The sequence below is a fragment of the Cebus imitator genome, unplaced genomic scaffold, assembly GCF_001604975.1.
Source record: "Cebus imitator isolate Cc_AM_T3 unplaced genomic scaffold, Cebus_imitator-1.0 Scaffold130, whole genome shotgun sequence".
NCBI classification, from domain to species: Eukaryota; Metazoa; Chordata; class Mammalia; order Primates; family Cebidae; genus Cebus; species Cebus imitator.
The window spans coordinates 3,889,095-3,913,080 of NW_016107445.1; the positions used below are offsets into that span (position 1 = coordinate 3,889,095).

Here is a 23,986-nt window from a genome sequence, read left to right on the forward strand (position 1 = left end):
AAAAAAAAAAAAAAAAGATAAGCTTAACATCACAAAAACAGGAAGGACAGATTCAGAATAAAAACAATCATTTAAATTGAATAAAATGTAATCCGTCATAAGAAGTTACCACCGTGTCGTTATTTTCCTCATTTCACCTTTTCTTGACCCTTAGAAGTCACTTCAGACCACTGTAAGTTTGTGGTAGTAAATCCTGGGATCAGCCAGGAAGAGGATGTTTTTCTTAAGTTGGCTATCAGAAGGCGTATATGTGTTGACACTAAATATGGGATTTGATTATTTAGCCGTAAGTTTGGGTGGGAGCCAATGACACAACTTCTTTGTTTTTGCTTTTCAGTTTTATTGAGCACCTCTGTTTCTTGCCACTGCTGTAGACATTGGGGTAACACATGTGCATAATGCAGCGGTCTCTTTTGCTGATGATCTTAGAATCTAGGAAAAGCAAGTAATACTAGCCACATTGGCTACAGTAAGAGACCATGGGACAGAATTTGGAGAGTTACTAAAAGCCTGGAGTCTGTACTGATTTCATATGGCTTGAGCCATAGATGATCCACAGACCCATAGAATGAAAGACAGAGATGGACAAACATAGCCAAATTTCACTTTAGTGTTAGTATCTTAAGTACTGTCTTGAAATGAAGATACATGTTGAACTCTTACAATGATGGAACAGATGTATCTAAAATCAAAGTAAGGGGAAATTTTAAGAGATGTTTGACAAACTAATTTCGTATATTATTATTTCTGAAGATGGAATATACTATGTTTCTATCCCATCTTGAAGTTTATTAGAAAAATATCTTGATATAAATGATGGTGTGTAGCGTCCCCCTTCCCAGTTTTAAAAGGACTCTATATGATGATTTACAACAGGTGGTTGTGCAATATCCCAAGAGTTACAGAGACTACCAGATGAGGTGGGATATCATTGGCGCACACTGTAAAGAGAAATAGCTCTACAAGTAGTGGACATTTATGTCTCTAATACACATTTGCAAGTCCTTCATTATTATCAGTTTAGATAATTAAACTAACATCTTCCACCTGGAATCTTTGTAGACATTTTTGTCTGAAAATAAGTTAGCTTTAAAAAGAAACTATCCATAAACATGACAGAAATGGAAAAAAAAAAGAAACTTGACACACCACGGAATTGTTTATAGTGGCAAGAAGATAAAAATAAATTAGCTTCAGTGTCCAGTGCTGCAATGTGTTTAAATAAATCAGAATATTTCCTTTGAAAAATAATTTAAATAATATATCCGTTTAGTCAGATAGTATACACTCAACATTGATGTACATTGATTGGCCTGAAAAATGTTTGAAAAATGCCATGTATATTTAAAGCAACATGTAGAACTGATCCTTTTTTTCTAAGTGGTGTATATGCATGCACATCTATACACCAAATTGCTTTTTCATCAGTTCTGCTCACCTTTTTGGTGCTGTTCTCTGAACCTAATGTAGAATATCCCAACTTTCCCAATAACTGAGCAGAAACTGCACCCAGCTTATCTGCAATTTGTTGATGTAAGTTAGCAAGCAGATCTTACCCAAAAGATAGATGGGAAAGAATTCTGGCATCTGAACCTCAGGAGCAGGTTATTTGTGGAATCAGAGAGTACCTGTCACCAACTTTGTCTTCATAACCCCCAGCTTCCCACAGCCCAAGACAGCCAGATGTAAGAACAGCAGTACTGAGAGTCAGGATAAACTAAAATGTTACATCTTCAATTTCAGCTCTATGTAAAACAACTACCCGTGATGAGATGGAGCAAGATATGACTAATTTTTAAATTATTTTGGCCCTTGGTTTAAAAGTTGTGTGGAGATTTACCCTGCTGCTGTTTGGAAGCACGAAGCTGGGGTTTATGGATCAATTCAGTAGATAGCTACCTCTTAGCCACCTTTCCCCAGAAGGATAGTCATTGGGAAGTAGTCCTCTGCAGTCAGAGTTTCTGCAAGCTGCAATAGAATCTTGGCTAGTCTTAGAATGCCAGTCCCCTGGAATTGTTATTCCAGCTCTTAAGAGTGTAAACTTGAAAGATCGGCACTGTGCAAACCTTTTCAGGAAGGAAGCATTTGTAAGTGAAGCCGAAATTGCTTTATCTAAAAATCAATTCACTTTGGAAATACAGCTAAATGAAACAATCATTCATGACATTTCTGATTATTCTTTCCTAGTCTGTGCCAAAACCCAAAAGGAATAATGTCGGATTATCTGCTCTTTTGAATTAAATATCCCTCTGTGTGCCATTCTATTTGCATACATGACTAAGGCTTTACAATAATTGTATGGGATGTGAGGGAGTCTTTTTCTTCCAAAAATTGGTAACTCTGTAACCCCAGGGAGTCAACTATGTTCTGGACTATGAACTTGAACAAAATTTGTTTACTGCTCAGAAATTCTTCAGGCCAGAATTCTCAAGAAAAATTATTTTGGTTTATTTCCCATTTTGCATAAAATAGTAAGCAGCGAGGAAGAATAAATTGAAAGTCATAGCTATTCAAGGCTTTATAACTAATACTTTGTTTATATGTTCATCTGGCAATTTTTAGAATTTCAGTCCTATAAATTATCTGGTACATCTGATTATAAGTAGCCAAATATATGTGTTAGTGATCCAAATTGTATCAGACAGTCACTGTAACCTATACCTTTTTTTTTTTTTTTGAGACAGAGTCTCACTCTGTCACCCTGGCTGGAGTGCAGTGGCAATCACAACTCACTGCAACCTCCACCTCCCAGACTCAAGTGATCCTCCCACTTCTGCTTCCCAAGTAGCTGGAACTACAGGTGCATGCCACCACATCCAGCTGATTTTTGTGTTTTTTGGAAAGACAGGGTCTCACCATGTTGCCCAGGCTAGTCTCAAACTCCTTGACCCAAGTGGCCTGGCTGCCTCAGCTTCCCAAAGTGCTGGAATTATTGGAATGACACACCGCACACAGCAACCTGTACCTTTAGTAACCTTAATTTAAGATTATTTTGAAAGAATACACCGTCAGTCTAGAGCAATCCTCCAACTAGTTGAATCATTACAGGCTCTAGAAAAAGGGTTAGTATCTCTCCCATGGGATTCAGATATGAATAGAGTAGCACCATTAGCATTGTGTTTCCTTCCTCCAGCCTTTATTAACCATTCCCAGGAGACAGAAGGAAAAGCACATAAAACCCATTGCTATCAGAGCTCTGAGGTCTGTAAATAATTATGCCTTCTTGTTTTTGAGTAAAGTAGGATGAAGTGTATTACCACAGTTAATAAACTACTTTCAAATTATAGTCTCCAAAGCAACAAAAGCATTCCACACTTTCAAAAGCTCATAGAGACTCAATTCCTTTAAAGAGATGTTTATAACTGTAGTTGCCAAAATCAATTATTTTTGTTGTGATATGTTTTCTTTTTAAATATTTATTACCTTTATAGAATACTGAAAATTTAAATTGAAAATGGAAACATATATTAAGTAATACTCCAATTTAAAATGGAAAATGTAGGAATTGGAAGACACAGAATTAAATAGAGTGATGTAGAAGTTGGAAGTTCCACTCCAGAATTCTTTGAATCAAACACTTGGCAGCTCCCCAGACCATGTTAATTGCCTTTTTGTATAAACATTTCCACTGGCCAACTCATCATTTTGGCTTAATATGTAGTCATTGTAACAAGATTGGTAATATTTAAATATTCTTTCCTTTCATTCCTGTCTTATGGAACTAATGGTTTCTGAACACAAACTATTATTTTACCTTCGAAATATTTTTCTAAATTTTATTAGTGTTTACAAAATAGGCCAGATAAAGAACACCATAGATGTATTTAAAATACTGTCATAATGGAACTGAAGTTAGAGACATTTTAAATTTCCCACTGCCATAGATAAAATTTGTTTTGGCCCAGCAGCCTAGAATGCCTCACCTTTAGTAACCAGTGATGCCCAAGACACTGTGACCCCCCTCCCCAGATCAAGGGAGCTGAACTCTCTCTGCTTTGTCACCAACTCCCCATTTTAATGTCAAATGCTCACTGCCCATGTATCATTTTAAAGATTAAAGCCTTACAAATACAGACTCCTCAGTAGATAAATATAATTTAAAGACAAAAATGACTTTGGGAATCCTTCAGTTCATCTCCCTCAATCTGTGAGTGACCAAAGCTTGCATGCTTGCTAAGCAATACAGGAGGCAGCCATTTCTCTGAGACACACACACATTTCAGCTGTGGCAGCCCGTGGTAGGGTGACATGTGCCCCATGTCCTCACCCAGGTCAATCCACAGATCTTTGCAGCTTTGCCTAAGAAAAGGCAAGTGCCCTTATATAATGTCTAGATATAGTTGTGCCATCTCTAATATCTTGAACCCCCTTCCCTGACTTACATTTAAGAGCCAGTACAACCATTCATCTTATAAGTAATCTTACTGAAAATTCTGCAGACTGTGTGAATGATAACCAAAGCTGTCCTTTCATATGAACATACTTTATGTTCTAAATCCAGTTTTCTTTCTATTAGCATAACATTTCCTCTGCTAGTGCTTTTAATGTTTTTGCTTCCATGGTCGGAGGCAAGGTGGGGTGGTGACAGAAAAGAGTGCCATCTTCCTTGATATGAATGTGTGCAAAGAATGAGGAAGGATAAATATAACTCTTTTTAAATTAAATGTTAAGCAAAGTTTCTAAACATATTGAATGCTTTTCTAGTATATTGCTGGTTTTCTCTTGATTCACATTAATGGCAGAGAACAAATACATGGATGCAAAGTAATTTGAGGTTTAGCTTAATACATACATATTACTTAACTTTCTCATCTGAGTGAGATACCACATGCTCTAATCCCCGAACTTAGCTAGTCCCTAAGGATCTGGAAGGTGGGCCGGGCTTCCTCAGCACTCTGTTCTCTTTCTTTTCCAGGATGAAGTCATGATCTCCTCTTACCCTGACATTGCCTTATGTTGCAGCTTTGTTTTTACCATTTCTCCAGACCACAGAAATTTGTAGTTTTGCCTAATAGGATTGTTGACTTTGGTCAGTGATGGAATGATTGGAATAAAACATTGATATGTCATGACAACTAGTTAATGAGCAATTACCATGTGGATTTGCCTTATGTTAGTAACTTTGAAAGTAGCTATTCATCCTATTTGGATGACTGGAAATTCTTTTTTATAAGCCAACTATGAAAATAAAAATGGACTCACATTCCCAGAGCCTAATACATTTAGGGTGTTTTGTTAAATACATGAATATGTCATTTTCAGATCGCTGTGATTTATTTCTCTTTACTTTCTGTTGGATGTACTGTATATCTGTGTTTTGGGGGGAAATCTAGGTTTTGCTGTAAGAAGGAGCAGGGAATGAGGGTGAGGTGAGCCCAGAACTGCACCTGCTAGTCATCCTCATGGTTGTTCTCCTCCTCAGCATTCCTCAGCAGCCTGGCAATAGAAGCCAGGACAGGACTGAAAGGGTTTACCCAGAGTTGTGGCAGATGTATGACAAAAAACAAAGAGGGGGTGGACACCAAGAGCAGCATTTTAATGGAGTCTACCTTAGAAAGAGAGGAAAGCAAGAATTCCACAAGCCGTTAAGACCTGGCCCCAACCTATCCTTCTAGCCCTCTCTCCCACACCCTTCCTTCCCTTCATTCTGTAGTCTAGGAGCTGCCTCTGGTTCCTGGCCAGTCCCTCAGCTCCTGTGTTCTCTCCTTGCCCAGATTCTCATCACACTTTCCTTACCAACTCTTTACCTACCCTTCAGGAATCAACTCAGGAATCTCTTCCTTGAAGAAGCCTTCTGTGATCCATCCCCACCATGCTGGATTGTGTGTCCCAGCTTTAGATGCTCAGAGAAAGCTTCACACATTTACCTCGGCATTTATCATATGTCATTGGAGCTGTTTATGCTTAGTTCTTTTTCTATCATTACACTATTAGGTCTTTGAGAAAAAAGTGATTGATTATCATAACCATGCTTGTAATCCAATGCCGTGTATAGGCCTGGCAAATAGTAGGCATGCACTAAATATACATCTAAACTAAAACTAAAGCGTGGGATTTTAGGTATCAAAAAGAGAATTTATTTGCCAGGAGAATAACAGACTTTATTATTTTGAATTACCACATCTTTCTTGATGTGTTAAGTGGTTCTCCAGAAATAAACTGTACCCTAGAGAACTGCCACGTCTGTAGGAGTCATTTCATGTGTATTTGTGTGTATGTGTGTTTATAACTTTTTTTAAAAGGCCTAGTCTTTTTAAAAAGCATTTCTCCAAGAAATGCCATGAAGCAGTAATTTCTGAAGCTCATGCTTTTGACCCTTTCATGTAATTTTGTTAAGATTCTTGATCACAGGTTATATACAGTAGGGAATGAGCTAGCACCTTAGGTAATATGCTTAGAAAAAGATCAAATAGTGTAAAGATACACATTAAGAAAGAAAATCTGGTAAATGCAGGGAAGATTTGGAGAGGGATGAAGTGAGTGTATAATTAATGAATCTTTGAAATTTATCTTCTATCCAAGTAAAATTTTGTATATAATGTGAATACCTAAAATTCCATGGACTCTCAGGCTGAAATTAATTAAAATGTTGAAGAGCTTTATGTGGCATTTGGGCATGGTGGGAGTGTTTGGTCAGATTTTGTTTTATATTCTATATGGAATGGTTATATATCTATATAGCACCTGAACTTTCCAAAAAATTTGCCTTTTCATCAACAACAAGTACTCAGCAGCTCTTTTCTAAATTAAGTCAACATTAATTTTCAATTTGGAGATAGGAGTCAAACCCTAAAACTGGTAGCCAAAGAAAACAATGCTTGGTTTTACAATATCTAGAGTGGACTATTAGCTAAGATGCCATTTTTTAAAAGCTGCCTTTTTCACGTCTACTATTTAGATAGTGAAAAATTAAATTAATCTGACCCATAACTCTTCACTGTCATCCCTTCTTTAGTGGTATTGGAAGGAACTGGCCCTGGGCTTCTGGAGGCAGCAGTATTCTGGCAGAATTTGGAACCCTGCATTTGGAGTTTATGCACTTGAGCCACTTATCAGGAAACCCCATCTTTGCTGAAAAGGTGAGATTCTTTGATGTGCCTTGGCCTACAAAGCAACACTTAGGAGAAACAATATCCTCTCTGAGAAGGTTTAGGAATTTTTGATTTGGAAAATAACAAGCAAAGTTGTTATAGCTCTTTCTGAAGTTTTGCAACATGCAGCATTTCATTTAAATCTATAGCCTTTCCAGGACACCATTCTAGCTCAGAGTGTGAGGGCACAGCTTCCACATCTGGTTCCCTCTACCTTAAGCTAGTTACTTTACTCATATGAAGTTTGTTTCCTTATCTAAAAATATTTAGTAATAAATGCACTAGGCCAGGCGCGGTGGCTCACGCCTGTAATCCCAGTACTTTGGGAGGCCAAGACGGGTGGATCATGAGATCAGGAGATCGAGACTATCCTGGCCAACATGGTGAAACCCCATCTCTACTAAAAATACAAAAATTAGCTGGGCATGGTGGTGCGTGCCTGTAATCCGAGCTACTCAGGAGGCTGAGGAAGGAGAATCACTTGAACCAGGGAGTCGGGGGTTGCAGTGAGCCTAGCACACACCACTGCACTCCAGTCTGGTGACAGAGTGAGACTCTGTCGTAAAAAAAAAAAAAAAAAGTAATAAATTTGCTATATGAGCCAAGTATGTGAAAGATAGACTCAAAGTGTTGTGCAGATGTGATGTTGTACCTGAATTGGTTCCTCATTTATAGAAAGCAAACCCATCAATATTTGGATAAATCCATGTTCCGCACATCACTCTACCTTTATTTTCAACCTGCTTTTTGGGTTTCCTTTACAGTAAAACTCCTTGAAAGGGTCGTCTCGGTTGTTTAATTTCCTAGTCTCTGGAACCCTCTCCATTAGGACTTTTCTCCCGGCCACACCCATCTCAGGGACCAGTGAGCACCACAGTGCTAAAGCCACTTATCCATTCTCCCCCATCATCTTCATTACACTCTTGGCATTCGACACAGAATTCGGTCAGTTCTTTGTTCCTGAGATATACTTTGTACTTGACATATAATATTCTCCTGGTTTGTCTCCTTCTTCGCTTTTTTTGTGTGTGTGTCCTCCTCAACACCCCAAGCTCTAATTATTGGACAACCCTAGCACTCAATCCTGTGCCTCTTATTTTTTATATTCACTTCCTATGTTCACACATCCAGTCTCTGGGCTTTGCATACATCTCTGTACTCTAGACTCCAAGTTTATTATTTTGGTCCCAACCTGTCCCCTAAACTCCAGACTCTATATCTGTTTATTGAACATCTCTACTAAGAGGTCGATAGACAAGTCCCACTTAAAATGCCCCAGACTCAGTGCCTAGACCTGCTTCTCCTCTAGTCTTTGCTATCTTGGTAAATGGCACCTCATTGTACCCAGTGGTCAGCTCAGAGATCCTGAGGTCCTCCTGGTTCTTCTTTTTGGTAAACCCCAGGTCCAGTCCACTAAGAAATTCTTTGGCTGTCTCACTGCCTCTAATGCTGCCCTGATCTGTAGTCCATCATGTGACCTGAACTGTACGGTAGCCACCTGACCATCACTTCCTTTATTTTCTCCCCTCAGCCTTTCCATGACACTCAGAGTAAAATAGGCCCTTATTGTGACCTGTGAGGCCTGGGTGACCTGAGCCCTGGCTCTCCCTCTCCTCTGCCTGCTGACATTCTCCCCTTTGCCTCCCACCTCTGGCCTCAGTGGCCTTGCAAACCTTCTATCTTCTCAGGGTCTTTGTACTTTCTCTCCTCTCTGTTCAGAGTGCTCTTCCTCCACATTTCCGCATGGCTTACTCCCTCACTTCTTTAATATTCTGCTCAAACACCCCCGCCTTGCTAGGCCACCCTGACTAACATGGGATAGCCTCTCCAAATCACCCTGCCCCATTACTCTCAGTCAGCTCAGGCTACCATAACAAAAATGCAACCAGGAACAACAAATTTCTTATAGTTCTGAAGGCTGGGAAATCCCATATCAAACTGCCAGTGAGGTCGGTTTCATTCTGAGCCTCTTCCCTGGGCTTGTAGTAAGTACTGTCCCACTGTGTGTTCACATGGTGTCTTCTTTGTGCTCTGAGGGAAGAGGGAGACACACAGAGAGAGTGAGCTCTTGTGTCTCTTACAAGGGTACTAATCCCATTTTAAAGGCCCTACCATCATAACCTGATTACCATCTCCAAATATGTCTCCTAATACAATCACATTGGGAAGTAGGGATTCAGCATATGAATTTAGGGGTACACAGTTCAGTCCATTGCACCCTCTTATTTTTTTCCACAGTATTCATCATCTCGTGACATACTATACAGTTTGGTGTTGCTTAGCATTGTTTCAGTCAACAATCCACCGCATATATGACTGTGGTCCTGTAAGTTTATAATGGAGTTGAAAAAATTCCAACTGTCTTGTGATATCATAGTCGTCATAACGTCCTAGTGCAATGCATTACTTACATGTTTGTGCTGCTGATGGCATGAACATACTACACTGCCAGTTATATAAAAGTACACCACATACAATTATGTACAGTACATAATATTTGATAATTAACCGACTGCATCACTGGTTTATGTATTACTATAGTTTTTATTGTTATTTTAGAATATTCTACTTTTTTTTTTTAAGTTCGCTGTAAAAGCCAGGGCCTTCAAGAGGTATTCCAGAAGAAGGCATTTTTATCACATGAGGTTACAGCTCCATGCATGCTACTGCTCCTGAAAGACTTTCAGTGGGATAAGATATAGAGGTGGAAGACAGTGATATTGATGGTCCTGCTCTGTGTAGGCCTAACTAATGTGTATTTGTGTCTTGATTTTTAACAAAAAGTTTAAAATGTTAAACAATTTTTAAAAGAAATTTTAAATAGAATAAAGCTTATAGATAAGAATATAAAGAAATAAAATATTTTGGTACAGCTATGCAAAGTGTTTGTGTTTTAAGCTAAGGGTTATTGCAAGAGTCAAAAATTTAAAAAAATAACCTTATAAAGTAAAATGACAGTAAACTAAAGTTTATTATTAAAGAAAAGTACTTTTATAAATTTATTAATATAGGCTACGTGTACCATGTTTATGAAGTTTACAGTAGTTATAGTAACATTCCAGGCCTTCACATTCACTCATTACTCACTAACTCATCCACAGCAACTTCTAGTCCTGTAGGTTTCATTCATGATAAGTGCCCTATACAAAGGTACCATTTTTCATCTTTTATAGTGTACTTTTCTGTTTAGATACACAAATATTTCAGTACAGTAACATGCACTACACAGGTTTGTAGCCTATAAACAGTAGGCTCTGCCTTACAGCCTAGGTGTGTGGTAGGCTGTACCATCTACATTTGTGACAGTGTAATTTATGATGTTTGTACGACAGTGAAATTGCCTAGCTGTGCATTTCGCAGAACACATCCCTGTCACTAAGTGACACATGACTAATGTATGTATTTATTTATTTATTTATTTATTTATTTATGTATCGTCTGTCCCATCCCACTAGGATGCACAGTTCCAAGAGTGTGGTAACTTTGTTTATGTACTGGGATAGCCCTTGTTCCTAGTATGGCATCTGGCTAATGGTAGATAATCAATCAGTGTGACTATATTCACTTACTGCCATTATGTTTATAATAATAAGCTAACAGCAATTACCTTTGTTCTAATTCTACATCATTTAAGTCAACTTATTTTTTCTAAAATGGAAAAATAAGTTCAAGAAAAAAAGAAGAATGGTATGAGAATTGTTTTTTAGATTTTCACAGTAATATTTTATTTTCTGTTATAGGTGATGAATATTCGAACAGTACTGAACAAACTGGAAAAACCACAAGGCCTTTATCCTAACTATCTGAATCCCAATAGTGGACAGTGGGGTCAACGTAAGTCAGAAGATTCACAATATTATAGCTCTTTATGATACTGTACTCATAGAGGGAGCACGAAAGCAACGCAGATTTTGTTGAAAAATGTTTAGAACAGGAGAAAATGACATGGCTTCTTTAATAAACAGGCTACTGTCATCAGACAGATTGTGTTGCCAGGAAACTGGATTATGTATTTTTCATATATAACTCCAAGTGTGTTGATATATAAAGCCATTTAAAGCTATTAATCAGATAGGGAAGATCTGGTCAGAGTAGTGTGGGGTGTTAACCTATAATAAGCTAGTCATGTGGATAGAAAGGAGATTCATTCCTTTGTACTAATGACTGTAAGGGTTTTGTAGGGAGTAGCTAGACCATTCTGCTTCCTAACATTCTCTATTTCTGCATGGCTATACAGTGAGAGAGGAGCCAGAATTTTTAAGAGTTGGGAAAAAGGAAGAGCAAACAGCCTGTTTTTCTCTACTTAATTTTAAGCTGCCAGATAAAGGTTTCTTGCCAGTAGAATTAACTTTAGGATGGGAGAGAGTATTGCACAATGACTTTTGAATGCTAGAAGCCTGCACTTAAGACTCTTCAGATGATTCTGAGCAAGGTCGTAAAGATTCAGAGTAGTTGAAAGAAATGTTTGTAAGCCAATTTGGAAAAACAGTAGTACATTAAGTAGCAACTGAAAACAAGTGAAGAATATTAAGTGAGATGCCTAGCTGTGACAAGAGTACACTGCCTTAAAATTTTACTGTAATTTAGGTTTTTTCTTTGTATTTAAATATCATGTTCTTAGATACCTCACTGATATTTTAGAAGTACTTTTCTTAAGGAATAGGAAAGAATACGCTAAAATTCATACGCTAAAATATGCTGTAGCTCTGGAAGGCCTAGCTGTTGAAACGTTAGGACTGTAATGAAGGTTACCACCTACCTAAGTGTAATCAACAGATCACTGGAAGTCCTTGAGACCTCTAAGAAGGCCCACAAGGTCAAAACTATTTTTATTATAATACTAATATACTAATATATAAAATAATAATAATATACAATATAATACATGTCTTAATCATATTTACAAAGTATCTGGCACTTAGTAGGTATTTACTTACTTAAATTATGTGAATACATATGTGCTCTGTGTCTGATCTCTCTTTCTGCCTCTGCTTTTCATAGTGGTACTTTAAAAGACTTTCTGCCTTTTCTAATATGTTGACATTTACACCCACAGTGTTAAGTGAAACTACTGAAGCCTCACTGAGAACAAAGGCAAACAAACACCAGATAGTACTAATACTCATTCTCTTTCTTTTCTTTTTTTTCTATGGAGGCTGGGTCTCACTATGTCACCCAGGCCGAAGTACAGTGGCATGATCTCAGCTCATTGCAACCTCTGCCTTCTGGGCTCAAGCTAGGCTCAGGTGATCTTCCCAGCTGACACCTCCCCATCCCCGCCACCCGCCTGAGTAGCTGGGACCAGAGGTGCACACTGCCATGCTCAGCTAATTTTTAATTTTTTTTTTTGTACAGACAAAGTTTCATTGTTTTGCCCAGAATGGTCTCGAACTTTTAGGCTTGAGTGATTCTTTTGCCTTGGCCTTCCAAAAGGCTGGGATTACAGGCATGAGCCACCACACCAGCCCTCATTGATTCTTAATAGCATTAAAAAAAAAAAAAGAATACCAGTTTCACTTATGAATGTGCTTAATGAAACAGTAAAAAAAATTACTGATTCAACCCTTGAGTACAATCCTTTGTAATGTTTTCTGAGATGAAATGGAAAGTACCCATAAATCACTCCTGCTGAATTATGAAAAATGGTAGTTGCCTCAAGGAAAAGCTCTTGGGTGATTGAGTTGCAAGCTGAACTAGCCACTTACTGTTTCATGGATTCAACATCTTTACTTGAAAGAACAACTTTAAAAAATGGTTATTTAGGCTAATCAATAGCCATGTTCTTAAAAATGAGCTTGTCACTTCAAGGAAAAGTGACAGTATTTGTGCCGATGACTATAATCCAAGTTTCTAAATAAATAATAGAATTTTGGAAAACTTGTACATGCTACCATGAGCTTGGCACAAATACTTTTCCTGTTAGATTGATGATGATACTAACAAATATGGTTTTCTGATATTGTATAATGGAAAGTGTCAATATTTGAAAGATCTGCATAATTCAGTGAACCAGTATGTTCCAGATGACCAAGGCATGATATTATAAGATCATACATAGAAAACAATCTATTTAAAGTACAAGATAGACTAATGGATTTTAATGTAACAGAATACAAAAAGTCATTGATGTAATTTCTAATTTCACAATGCAATAAACCTTTAAAAACGAAACCACTTGTTGATTATTCTTATAGTATCAAAGAAAAATGTCCACAATTGTGTGAAAAGCCTGTTAAAATATCCTTTCTTTTTCTGACTGTATAACTGTGTGAGGCTGACTTTTCTTGAGGTATTACAGCCAAAACAACATATAGCAGTGGATTGAAAGTAGGGCAGGCATGAGTATCCAGCTGTCTCCTATCAAGGCAAACATGAAAGAGATATGCAAAAATGTGAAATTGTGTCAGTCTTCTCACTGATTTTTTTTTGTTTTGTAAATTATAACTTTTTTGGAAAATTATACATGTTAACATAATTGGCATGTAATTATTATTTTAAATGAAAAAATAAAAATATTTTTAAATTGTTTTAATTTTCCAAGGTAATAAATATAGGTATTACTTACACAAATTATTTGGGGTACCTATTTCTTTTGAAGATTACAAAAGGGTGCTGAGACTCAACATTTGAGGGCCACCAGAGGACTGAGGATAAAACAACTTGTGTATATTTCTAAGTACAAGGTGATGGGATGTGATTCTCTAAAAGGACAAGCATTTTTGGAGTATTCCTCACCACAGATTTCAAAAGCTGAAGAAAAGTCTCCTTGATTTACTGTTTTCCTCCTATGATTTGGGATTTGGAAGCTGCTATGAAGGGAGACAGAAGGAGCCAGCTGTACTGGAACATCTCCGCTTCACCTTCTGGGTCACCCTGATGCTATGTATTTGACCATGTTTCCTGGTACAAAGAGTCCTTTATATTTGGATTCCTTATGAGCCAATTTCCTGATGGAAAAAAAAAAAAAAACCGAGATTGATGAGTTATTCCTCTCTCCTGCTCCAACCCCCATTCTGTGTTCTAGCCAGAGGAAGACACACTTATTTTTTATTCTTCAATCAAGGCCTCCTTGGCCATGTTCAGGTGTTTGCTTGTGCCATTTCCTTAGCCCTTCCACCTCTCAAGGCCCAGCTCGATTGCCATTTCTTCCAGGATACCCTCCTCGGTGCTTCAGTTGGGATTTATTAGCATCCACTTTTCCTCTATTCTTCCCCTGCCCCAGCACTTTGGGTGCTTTCCTATCACAAACCTTTTCCTGCTGATTCACATCTATATCCATGTTCCTAAGGATCCAAAGCTTTTGCAGGTAGTAACCATGTCTTAGTCATATTTACTAAGCCAGTACACGGTATCTTGCACCTAGGACGTATTTACTTACTTAAATTTTGTGAATGCATATATGCTCTGTATCTGATCTTTCTGCTTCTTACCTTTCTTTTTTTCTTTTTTGGAGACGGAGTCACACTTTCTCATTCAGGCTGGAGTATAGTGGCATGATCTCAGCTCCCTCCGCCTCCTGGGTTCAAGCAATTCTCCTGCCTCGGCCTCCCAAGTACCTGGGATTACAGGTGCCAGCCAATATGCCAGGGTAACTTTTGTATTTTTAGTAGAGACAGGGTTTCACCATGTTGGCCAGGCTGGTCTCGAACTCCTGACCTCAGGTGATCCACCCTCCCTGGCCTCCCAAAGTGCTGGGGTTACAGGCATGTGACACCATGCCAGGCCTGCCCTCTGCTTTTAATGGTTGTTCTGCTTGTTCTTTTTTAGCAGTTGCCCTTGCTCCTCAGTTGTGGCTGAAAGGCAGTATCCAGTCCTGGTCAGTGATCATATAAATAGATCTTGTTACCATTTAGGCCAGATGGCAGGGTTTCATGTCTATACCCAGAACATTTATCATCCTTTGATTTCTATAACAGCCATCCATCTATCTATAATCTAGCTAGCTGGCTAGCTACAAGCTAGCTATGTATAGTGTCACTAGCATCATTGCAGGATTGTTTCAAAGAGAGAAATTCAGATTAAGTCAACAAAAATTTTAAAAGGGAGCTATTGAGTATTTCAATTATTCTTTGTCTTGAATCTTTTGCTACTTGTTTCTTCTCTTTTTTCAATATTAGAAATCCTTTTTGGGACAAAATACCCACTTCAAAATAAAGAAAAAAAAAGAAATCCTTTTATGGGGTCTATTCTTATGAATAAAAGAATAAATTACTCCTTCAGAGAAGAGCATAATATTTGAGTGACTGCAGTACATCTTACCTTTAGAGCAGTTGGACATAAAAATACTATATTATGTTCTTTCTAGAAGTAAGTTGATTCTTACCTGCTGATAAAATCAGGCATCCTCTCCCCACATCCGTTAAGATGTTTACACAGGACTGTGTTGACAAACAGTCATCCAGGCCTGAAGGAAACTCAGTGATATGCTAAATTATTGAGAAGACCTGTGTCTCCTCTACTTTCCTTTGTCTTGTTTTTTTTCAAATGTGAAATTTTTATAGAATATTTCACATCTTTTCAAATGTGAAATTTTTATAGATAGAAAATTTTAAAAATAGAAAACTAGCACTTACCAAAATTAAAACAAATGTATTCTTATGTAACACTTTTTTCTTAAAAAAAAAAAAAAAAAATCCCCAAATGCCCAAACTTGCTTCTTCCATCTATTTAGAAAATCATAACCCAAGGGGAGGAAAACATCAAGCTGCTTCTGGCCGTTGGTTTTCAGCTCCCGTTGCTTTAACTCCAAAGGACATGTCTGGATCCTGGCCACCATTTCCTATCACTTCATTGAGTCATTGTTGTTTCGACAATGCCAAACCATGATTTGCTTTTCCATGCATCACTTGCATTTGTCTCTTACAATCATGTTAATAACAGGGCTTATTATTGATGAGTTCGTACTTAGTCTGTTAATTTGTAAATGTCAGAGGTTTCTGTGTTCATTTATTTAGAAAACTGTAAAGGTCATTTTAAATATCAGACTTAAAATTTTTTAAATCTATTTTTACATTAAAATTAAAATTATAATTCTACACTTTCTGCAATAAGAAAATCTCTTACTTAACTGCTTTAAAACATGGCTCTTTAGCTTGAATAGTTATAGCTCTTTATTAAGGTTGACATACAAGAATTTTGCTTTGTTCTTCAGTTATTTGTTAAGTACCTACCATGTGCAAGACACTTTCCAGGGATTGGTGTGGACTGGGAAACATAATAGGTCTGGTCTCTGCCTTTTTGGTTCATGATCTCATGGAGGAGACAAAAGAAAATGTTACCAAATTATGAAATTGCAGGTGATAAATGTGTGCCATCAAAAAGTGAGTGACAAGGGAACCTAGTGGGATTGTCAAGAGAACACTTCTTTGAGGAAGTGCCATTTAATCCCGGGACAGGGAGCCCTAGGGTCTATTTCAAGCAGACAGAGCAAGGCCTATAGAAGCCCTGCCTGAGATGGGATGGAGCCTGATGTTTTTGAGGAACCAAAAGAAGGGCTGTATAGCAAGTGAGCAGAGAGCAAGTAGAGCAAGACTGAATGGCATAGAGAAGATTGAGATCTTGCATGGCACCAAACACACAGGATTGAAGGTCTTCAAGTAAAGGGTGATCACATTCATGTGTTAAGAGGGCTACTCTGACGTTAATGTGGGGAATAGAATGAAGGGCACTGTCATTAGAAGTCTTGGCCAGGTGCACTGGCTCATGCCTGTAATCCCAACACTTTGGGAGGCTGAAGTGGGCGGATCACAAGGTCAGGAGTTCAAAACCAGCCTGGCCAACATGGTGAAACCCTGTCTCTACTAAAAATACAAAAAATTAGCTGGGCATGGTGGTGGGCACCTGTAATCCCAGCTACTCAGGAGGCTGAGGCAGGAGAATTGCCTGAACCCCCTAGGCGGAGGTTACAGTGAGCCGAGATCACACCACTGCTGCACTCCAGCCTGGGTGACAGAGCAAGCAAGACTTCATCTTGGGAAAAAAAAAAAATAACTCTCTACAATGCTAAAAATTTTTATATCTTCCCTGCCCAATATAGTGGGCAAGGGCCACGTCTACCTATTGAGCACGAGTACAGCTGAGAAACTAGATCCTTTATTTGATTTTAATTATATTAAGTTGAAATAGCACATGCTATAAAAGTGAAATCAACAAATCAGATAATTGGCAGGAGCTAATGGTAGCTTGAGTCAAGATCATATTGGTGAACACAGAAAGAGATGGATTTAAGAAATACAGAAAGTAATATTAGTGGAGTCTGGTAGCTCACTGGATATGACAGAGAAGTAAAGAATGGCTACGTGATTTATACTGTATGCAGATGGTAAGATGAGGCCACTGCAGAAGAGAAGGGGGAGGAAGAAAAGATAATGAATTTCCTTGTAACCCTATTCAGTTTTAGGTGCCCATGTATACAGACATCCACATGGAGTTGTTGGGTAGCCCCCAGGAGAAAAATTGTCTTGATAGCAGTTTAAATACTGAATTGATTTTGTGTAACTAAGTCAACAAAGGTTTTATCGTTAAAAATAAATTAGGTTTGATGTATTAAACTTAAAAGACTATTTTGTTAATGATCAAATTTTCTGAATTCTAGGTACTATGTTTCAAATAAATTGTGTTTGTTTTTGTAAGCAAATATGCTTGAAAAATAAAAGTTAATTCGAGCAGTAAGCAAAAGAATACCCTAGTGTTACATGGTAGAGTGCAAGCAGATCCAGATAGGAGACCCTGCATGGGCTGTGGGATCCATAGTGCTTACCAATGCTGTCAGCACATTTAGCCTCTGTAAGCATGATTTTTCTTACTCTTAAAATGAGAATACCTATTCTACAGTTGCGAGATTATTGATGATGCATGTAGTAGATCTGGCATGATAATGGCAGTGAAGGTGGACTGTAGGAATGGAGTATTAGGAGGAAAATCTTCTTCTGCCCTATATTCTTTCTGACGGCCGTTGTCCCCTAAGTATTTGACCCTTCAGATTCATAGCACTAGAAAATAGCACATAGACAGTGCATCACGTCTGTAACTCCTGTTCTTTGAGAAGCCCAGGTGGGAGGATCACTTGAGGCCAAGAGTTGTAGATTAGCTGAGGCAACATAGTGAGATGCCATCTCTACAAAAAATTTTAAAATGAGCCTGGTTGTGGTGGTGTGTGCCTGTAGTCCCAGCCACTTGGAAGGCTGAGACAGGAGGATCACTTGAGCTTGGGAGTTCGAGGCTATAGTGAGCTATCATCATGCCACTGCACTCCAGCCTGGATGACAGAGTGAAATTAAAAATAATAATAATGGCAAGAACCTGTGGATCTTCTTGTTTTATTACCAACCACTTTTTAAGAAAGATTTGCTAATACTCATAGCTTTGCCGGAATTTTATGTCATTCAGAACTAAAGCAAATAAATTGTATTTAAATATATACTATGAACATTTTAGTTGGGTATGTTTCACTGGAAAACCAGATTTTTAGAATTAGGGGTGATTACATATCTTTTATCTTCCATGTTTACAAAACTACTGGTAATTATTTAGAGTATGTTACATTAGTTAATAGCCCATCTGCTCATTTCAGAATATCTTTCTGAAAATGAGAGATTTGTTGGAATTTCAATTAACAGTGATTTGCAGTTGACATAGGGTTGCATCCTAGTTGTTAATGTGATATTGCTGCATTATCTGAATTAAAAGCTGAATCACTCTAAAATTCATTTCCCTCTCTTTCCAGATCATGTATCAGTTGGAGGACTTGGAGACAGCTTCTATGAATATTTGCTGAAGGCCTGGTTAATGTCTGGCAAGACAGATCTGGAAGCTAAGAAGATGTATTTTGATGCTGTTCAGGTAACCCAATATTTAAACCACCTTTGCCACTCAACTGTAACTTATATATTAATAAGGTTTTAATGAATAAGTAGTATACTACATGAATGAGTTACAAAATATTTCCAGTTAGGTAGAGTTAAGTATTTGCTAATATCAGCATAAGAATAGTGATCATATTTGATGTTTATTTCTAATAAGGCAGTTCAAGTTTTTGCATGGTTTAAACCTCAGTTAAGAGTCACATATCTGAAAAAGTCGTATTCTTTCATAAATATGAATTCTTTCCTTAGGACCACAATTTAAATTATGTGGGGGAAAATCCTGAATTTGTATTCTGACAATTGCCTAAGTTAAAATTGCCCAAGATGGCAGACAGTCCCAATGGATACCTCCATGTGAAGTAAACTTGTCCTCAGAGATATATGGATAGTATTCTAAGGAAATCCACACATAAAAATCTGAACAAACTCGTATTTCAGAGAAGATCATTAATAGTATCAAAGATTCTTTACAATGGAGGAGAAGTAAGAGGCAATAGTTGTGTTTTGAATTGCCTACCGTGTGCTAAGCAGTGTGTTAGGTAGCTCCTTTAAATGAAATTGTGGAGTTGGGTTTTTTTTTCCTCTCACAGTACTCAAGATATTACTCACCCAATTTTACAGATAAGGTTGCTGTGCCCTCAGAGATATTACATATTGAACCAAAATTAAGATTAAAATTTGTCTGTATCAATATCTGTTCCTTTTAATTCATCCACTGTGGATTTATGTGTAAGAATTTCCATTCTACATTTAAATCTTCGTTTACCAATTTGCAGGCAGTAAGTTAGTAAGGTAAGTTAGAAACCACTTAAGTCTTTAGGAGGAGGCCAGTATAAAAGTGAACTAAGAAACACCTCCAGGTAAGCCTCAATCAAAACTGAAAATAAATTAGAAAGTAAATAAAGTCAGGAAGAAAATTATTTTATCTAAAATACTTGAACTTGTACTCATTAAGAACAGAATATTTTAGTGGAATCAGGTGCTTTTGTGATTGTTTTATGTGGTAACTCACATATATTCTTTTAATATTAATTATTATCAAGGCTTCTCAAGTAATGTAAAATAGTGGCTCAGTTCTCAGAAAAGTTTTATTTTTCTTGACAGCTTAGAAACTTTTTTTAATAATCAGAGTGTTGATTCATAGGGAAAAATGGAAATTTGTAGTCCCAGTGAAGTAGCCATTATAAAATTGGTCTTTCTAACAAGAGGTCTAGGCCTCATTTTGACATAGGCATACTTATTTATTTAAATATAAATGCAGCTTGCTTTGTTCTGGTTAACTACATTGATTAGGACATTGGTTTCCTTTACAAGTCTTCACTACTTCATATGTAGGAACCAGAAGTGCCTTAGTTAGAACATGGGCCTACATTTGGCACAACCTTTATAAAGGCACGTGATTAACATCAAAAGCAAATTAGCATATGATCCACATGGCCTCTTTTATATTTTTCCTCATTGCTATGAGGTTTCAGATTTTAACCTAGGGAATTCTTCTCCGTATTTTGTAGTTCCCATTCTGTCATCTTCTAATTACCATACTGGCAGACATTTTAATTAATCTTAAATTGGCCCGCTAAGGTCTTGATGTTCCAAGAAAGACAGCTTTAAAATATTATTTGAAACATTTTTCTCCTGGTTCCTAAAACCATACCCACACAACTTTTAGTTTATTGGATTTAGACAAATCATTGACAGGAAAATCCATTAAGAACAAATAAAGTCAGAGTGATTCTGGCTTCTCTTAATAGTAAAAGCTAATTTTTAATCCATTGTATATTTTCAATTTAGAAAGCAAAGCTAGAACAACTAAATTTCTGTTGTGAGAAGTAGGAATGTCTTATATAACAAAGTTTCTTTCTGCTAAGTTGCATTTTAGAAGATTATTGTTATCAAAGGGAGGATGCCATACATTATTGCTCTGGACAGTTGATGACTGAAGATACCGTTACTCTGTTGTAGCTTCAAGTAGATTTTGGAAAGCTTTTATCCCAGAGCAGTATGTTTTATTTGATTATTTTAATAACAATATTTTGAGCTTTCAACTAGTTATCATGGCCCTATCTGGAGACAACAGTAGGAACTCATGGTGGTAAATGACACCTGGGCAGATGACTTATCAGACATTTACAATTCGGAAGGCTTCATCAAACTAATTTTTTTAAATCAATTACAGAAGGATTAAATCACAAAATGTATAATACTCTTTTTTTCTAATCAATTATCTATAGCTTTGACACAGTTTTTTCAGATCTGCTAAAGACTATTTATCCTTCTTTGTATTTATTTACATTTTCCCATGGCCACACAAAACAATTGCTTTAAAAGTCTTGGAATTTCATTGTAGATTTGTTTGTTTGTTTTTCTTTTTTCCTAAGACAGAGTCTCGCTCTGTCGCCCAGGTTGGAGTACAGTGGCACAATCTCGGCTCATTGCAACCTCCGCCTCCCAGGTTCAAGCAATTATCCTGCCTCAGCCTCCCGAGCAGCTGGAACTACAGGCGTGTGCCACCACGCCCAGCTAATTTTTGGGTTTTTAATAGAGACAGGGTTTCACCATGTCAGCCAGATGGTCTCGATCTCCTGACCTTGTGATCCGCCCGCCTTGGCCTCCCAAACTGTTGGGATTACAGGCGTGAGCCACCGCACCCGGCCTCACTGTAGTTTTTATTAATAGGTAGCAACTTGGTCTGAATCATGCCAGAAATAATACCATACTTCATTTAGAATCCATAACAGGGTAATAATGTTTCTCTAATTTGTGCTCAAAAGCTATTACTCTTGCCATGTAGAAAGAATAATTTCTTGGGTGATGAACAAGTATCTGCTTGAAAGACTTTATTGCAATTTGTGTTATGAGAAGTATAAATAGCTAAAATGTTCAGTTGCATAAAATAAGAATGAAATATTAATGTAATAACTAAACCATCAATAACATTAGCTTAACCACAGTTAACGAGCACAATAATATGTTCATTTATTTCTTCCCATCTTGGTTTCATTTGTTTATTTCTAATAAAGGTAGGGAAGGTTTTAGCTTCCTATGTATTCATTTTCATTCATTCTTCCCTATCACAGGTTTTTTTCTGTGCCTACTATTCCCAAATGTGCTTCCTAAAAAATTCCCCTTTTTTGATAGCAGTGTGCAGGTATAGATGCAGTCATATCCTTTTTCCTTTTGTGAAGTAATTGTGGGGCAGCAATGAAAGCATTTTCTGTTAGAGTAATTGGAAATTAGCAATGCCAAATACTTTATTTTTGCTTTTTAAAATATAAGGCATATTTTATTTCTCTGTCTAGTTTAAGAGAATACCAACAGACCCGGGATAGAAATAAAAGATCTTTTATATATCATTTTTATGAACATTGTCATTTCCCCCAAATTTAAAGATTTTTAATTTTTAAAATATTAATGAATAATATTTATTCATTATATAGTAGCATGCTTTTTAATAGAATTATTAGGGAAGAACTTGATTCAAGTGTCACCACATTGGAGATATAAATGATAATTAGAAATGACTTTTACCAAGTGCCACTTGCAGCAGTGACTGCTTCATAAACAAAATCTGACCGAGTCCTCTCAGGAGATCCTGTTGTTCTCATTTATGGATTAGGATGCTGAGATTTAGGGATATAGTAAGCAAATTGTCAACTCCCACAAGTCACAGATAGTGTCAGAACTGGAATTAGAAGCCAAGTCGTCTGGCTCCAGAACATCTCTTTGCCACTCTATTTTGTTATCGCTTCAAGCCTAAGGCAGTGAAAGGAAGAGTTCTGCCACCAGCCTGGATCTCATGCACAAATATGCTGTGTTCTCCATCCACCTTAGGGCCTGGGCTTTGTGTTACTTCACCACTTGTGGAAATGAAAATGTACCAAATCAACTATTACCACTGCACCAGTGGCCTGTTTTGAGGAAGGGGAAAGTTTTTTGAATATGAGGAATACAAGCGTTTGGTCACAGAACCTAGCAAAACCAACTGTGCGGGCCCAGCAGTGTTGATTCTGACTAACCAAGCTAATAAGGCATAAACTAGAGGAGGAAGACAGAAAGAGATAGCGTATAATTTCAGATTGAATGGATTTGTAACACCAAACTTAGATTGTGAGTTGTTTTATTCTCTTTTTTTTTTTAATGATTGAGGATATTTTTAGTATAAATTTAAAGAGATTACAAAATATTAAAAATAAGTGTTTTTTCCAGGCCATTGAGACTCATTTGATCCGCAAGTCTAGCAGTGGACTAACTTACATCGCAGAGTGGAAAGGGGGCCTCCTAGAGCACAAGATGGGCCACCTGACCTGCTTTGCAGGAGGCATGTTTGCACTCGGGGCTGATGGAGCTCCTGAAGGCCTGGCCCAACATTACCTTGAACTTGGCGCTGAAATTGCCCGTACCTGTCATGAATCATATAATAGAACATGTGAGTACCTGTTATTCTTCATTTATAGTCTATTCCCACATGCTTTGATTTCATGCAGTTTTGTCATTGCTGCCATCAAAAGAATATCCACTCTGCCTATGAAACTTAATGATCATGATTAATGATGGAACCAATCTGTCACAGATACTGAGGGATGACTGTACTTTGTAGTTTCATTTAAGTTATGTTTTTATTTTAAAAGGCAATGCTTTTCTACCTAAAAAATATTTACCCTGAGTTTGCCAAGAAACAAAAATCCAGGCAATAAAGGGTTAAAGCCAGCCTAATTTACTGACTTCTGCTTTTGCCAATAACATTGGGCAAGGGCCTCTATCCCCCTGCAAAGAGAAACAGCATTTTATAAACCATTATTAATCTTCTTCACAACCCCCATGAAATAGATCATGAATCCCACTCCCTTCTTATAAAATAGGAATTCAAAACACAAAGTGTAAATAACTGACCTTTTGTAACAAACTTACTTAGGATTGTTAATCACTAAGTTTTTGCCTAACTCAAATGATATTTCATGGTGCCTTGAACCTGCCTGGTGGGTGCTCAATAAATGGGGGTTAAATGGAAAAAAAAAATTGTGCTATTTCCTA

At 37.3% G+C, this 23,986-nt stretch overlaps 1 protein-coding gene across 1 annotated transcript in view; it reads left to right on the forward strand.

The window, feature by feature from the left end:
• The window catches only part of MAN1A1 (mannosidase alpha class 1A member 1), a 184,486-nt gene that overhangs the window by 147,887 nt on the left and 12,613 nt on the right, over nt 1-23,986 (forward strand). The window contains exons 7-10 of the mRNA XM_017541052.2: nt 6,956-7,079; nt 10,832-10,925; nt 18,817-18,932; nt 23,162-23,381. Of these exons, the coding sequence (XP_017396541.1) occupies nt 6,956-7,079; nt 10,832-10,925; nt 18,817-18,932; nt 23,162-23,381 (554 nt within the window). The remainder of the gene's footprint in view (nt 1-6,955; nt 7,080-10,831; nt 10,926-18,816; nt 18,933-23,161; nt 23,382-23,986) is intronic.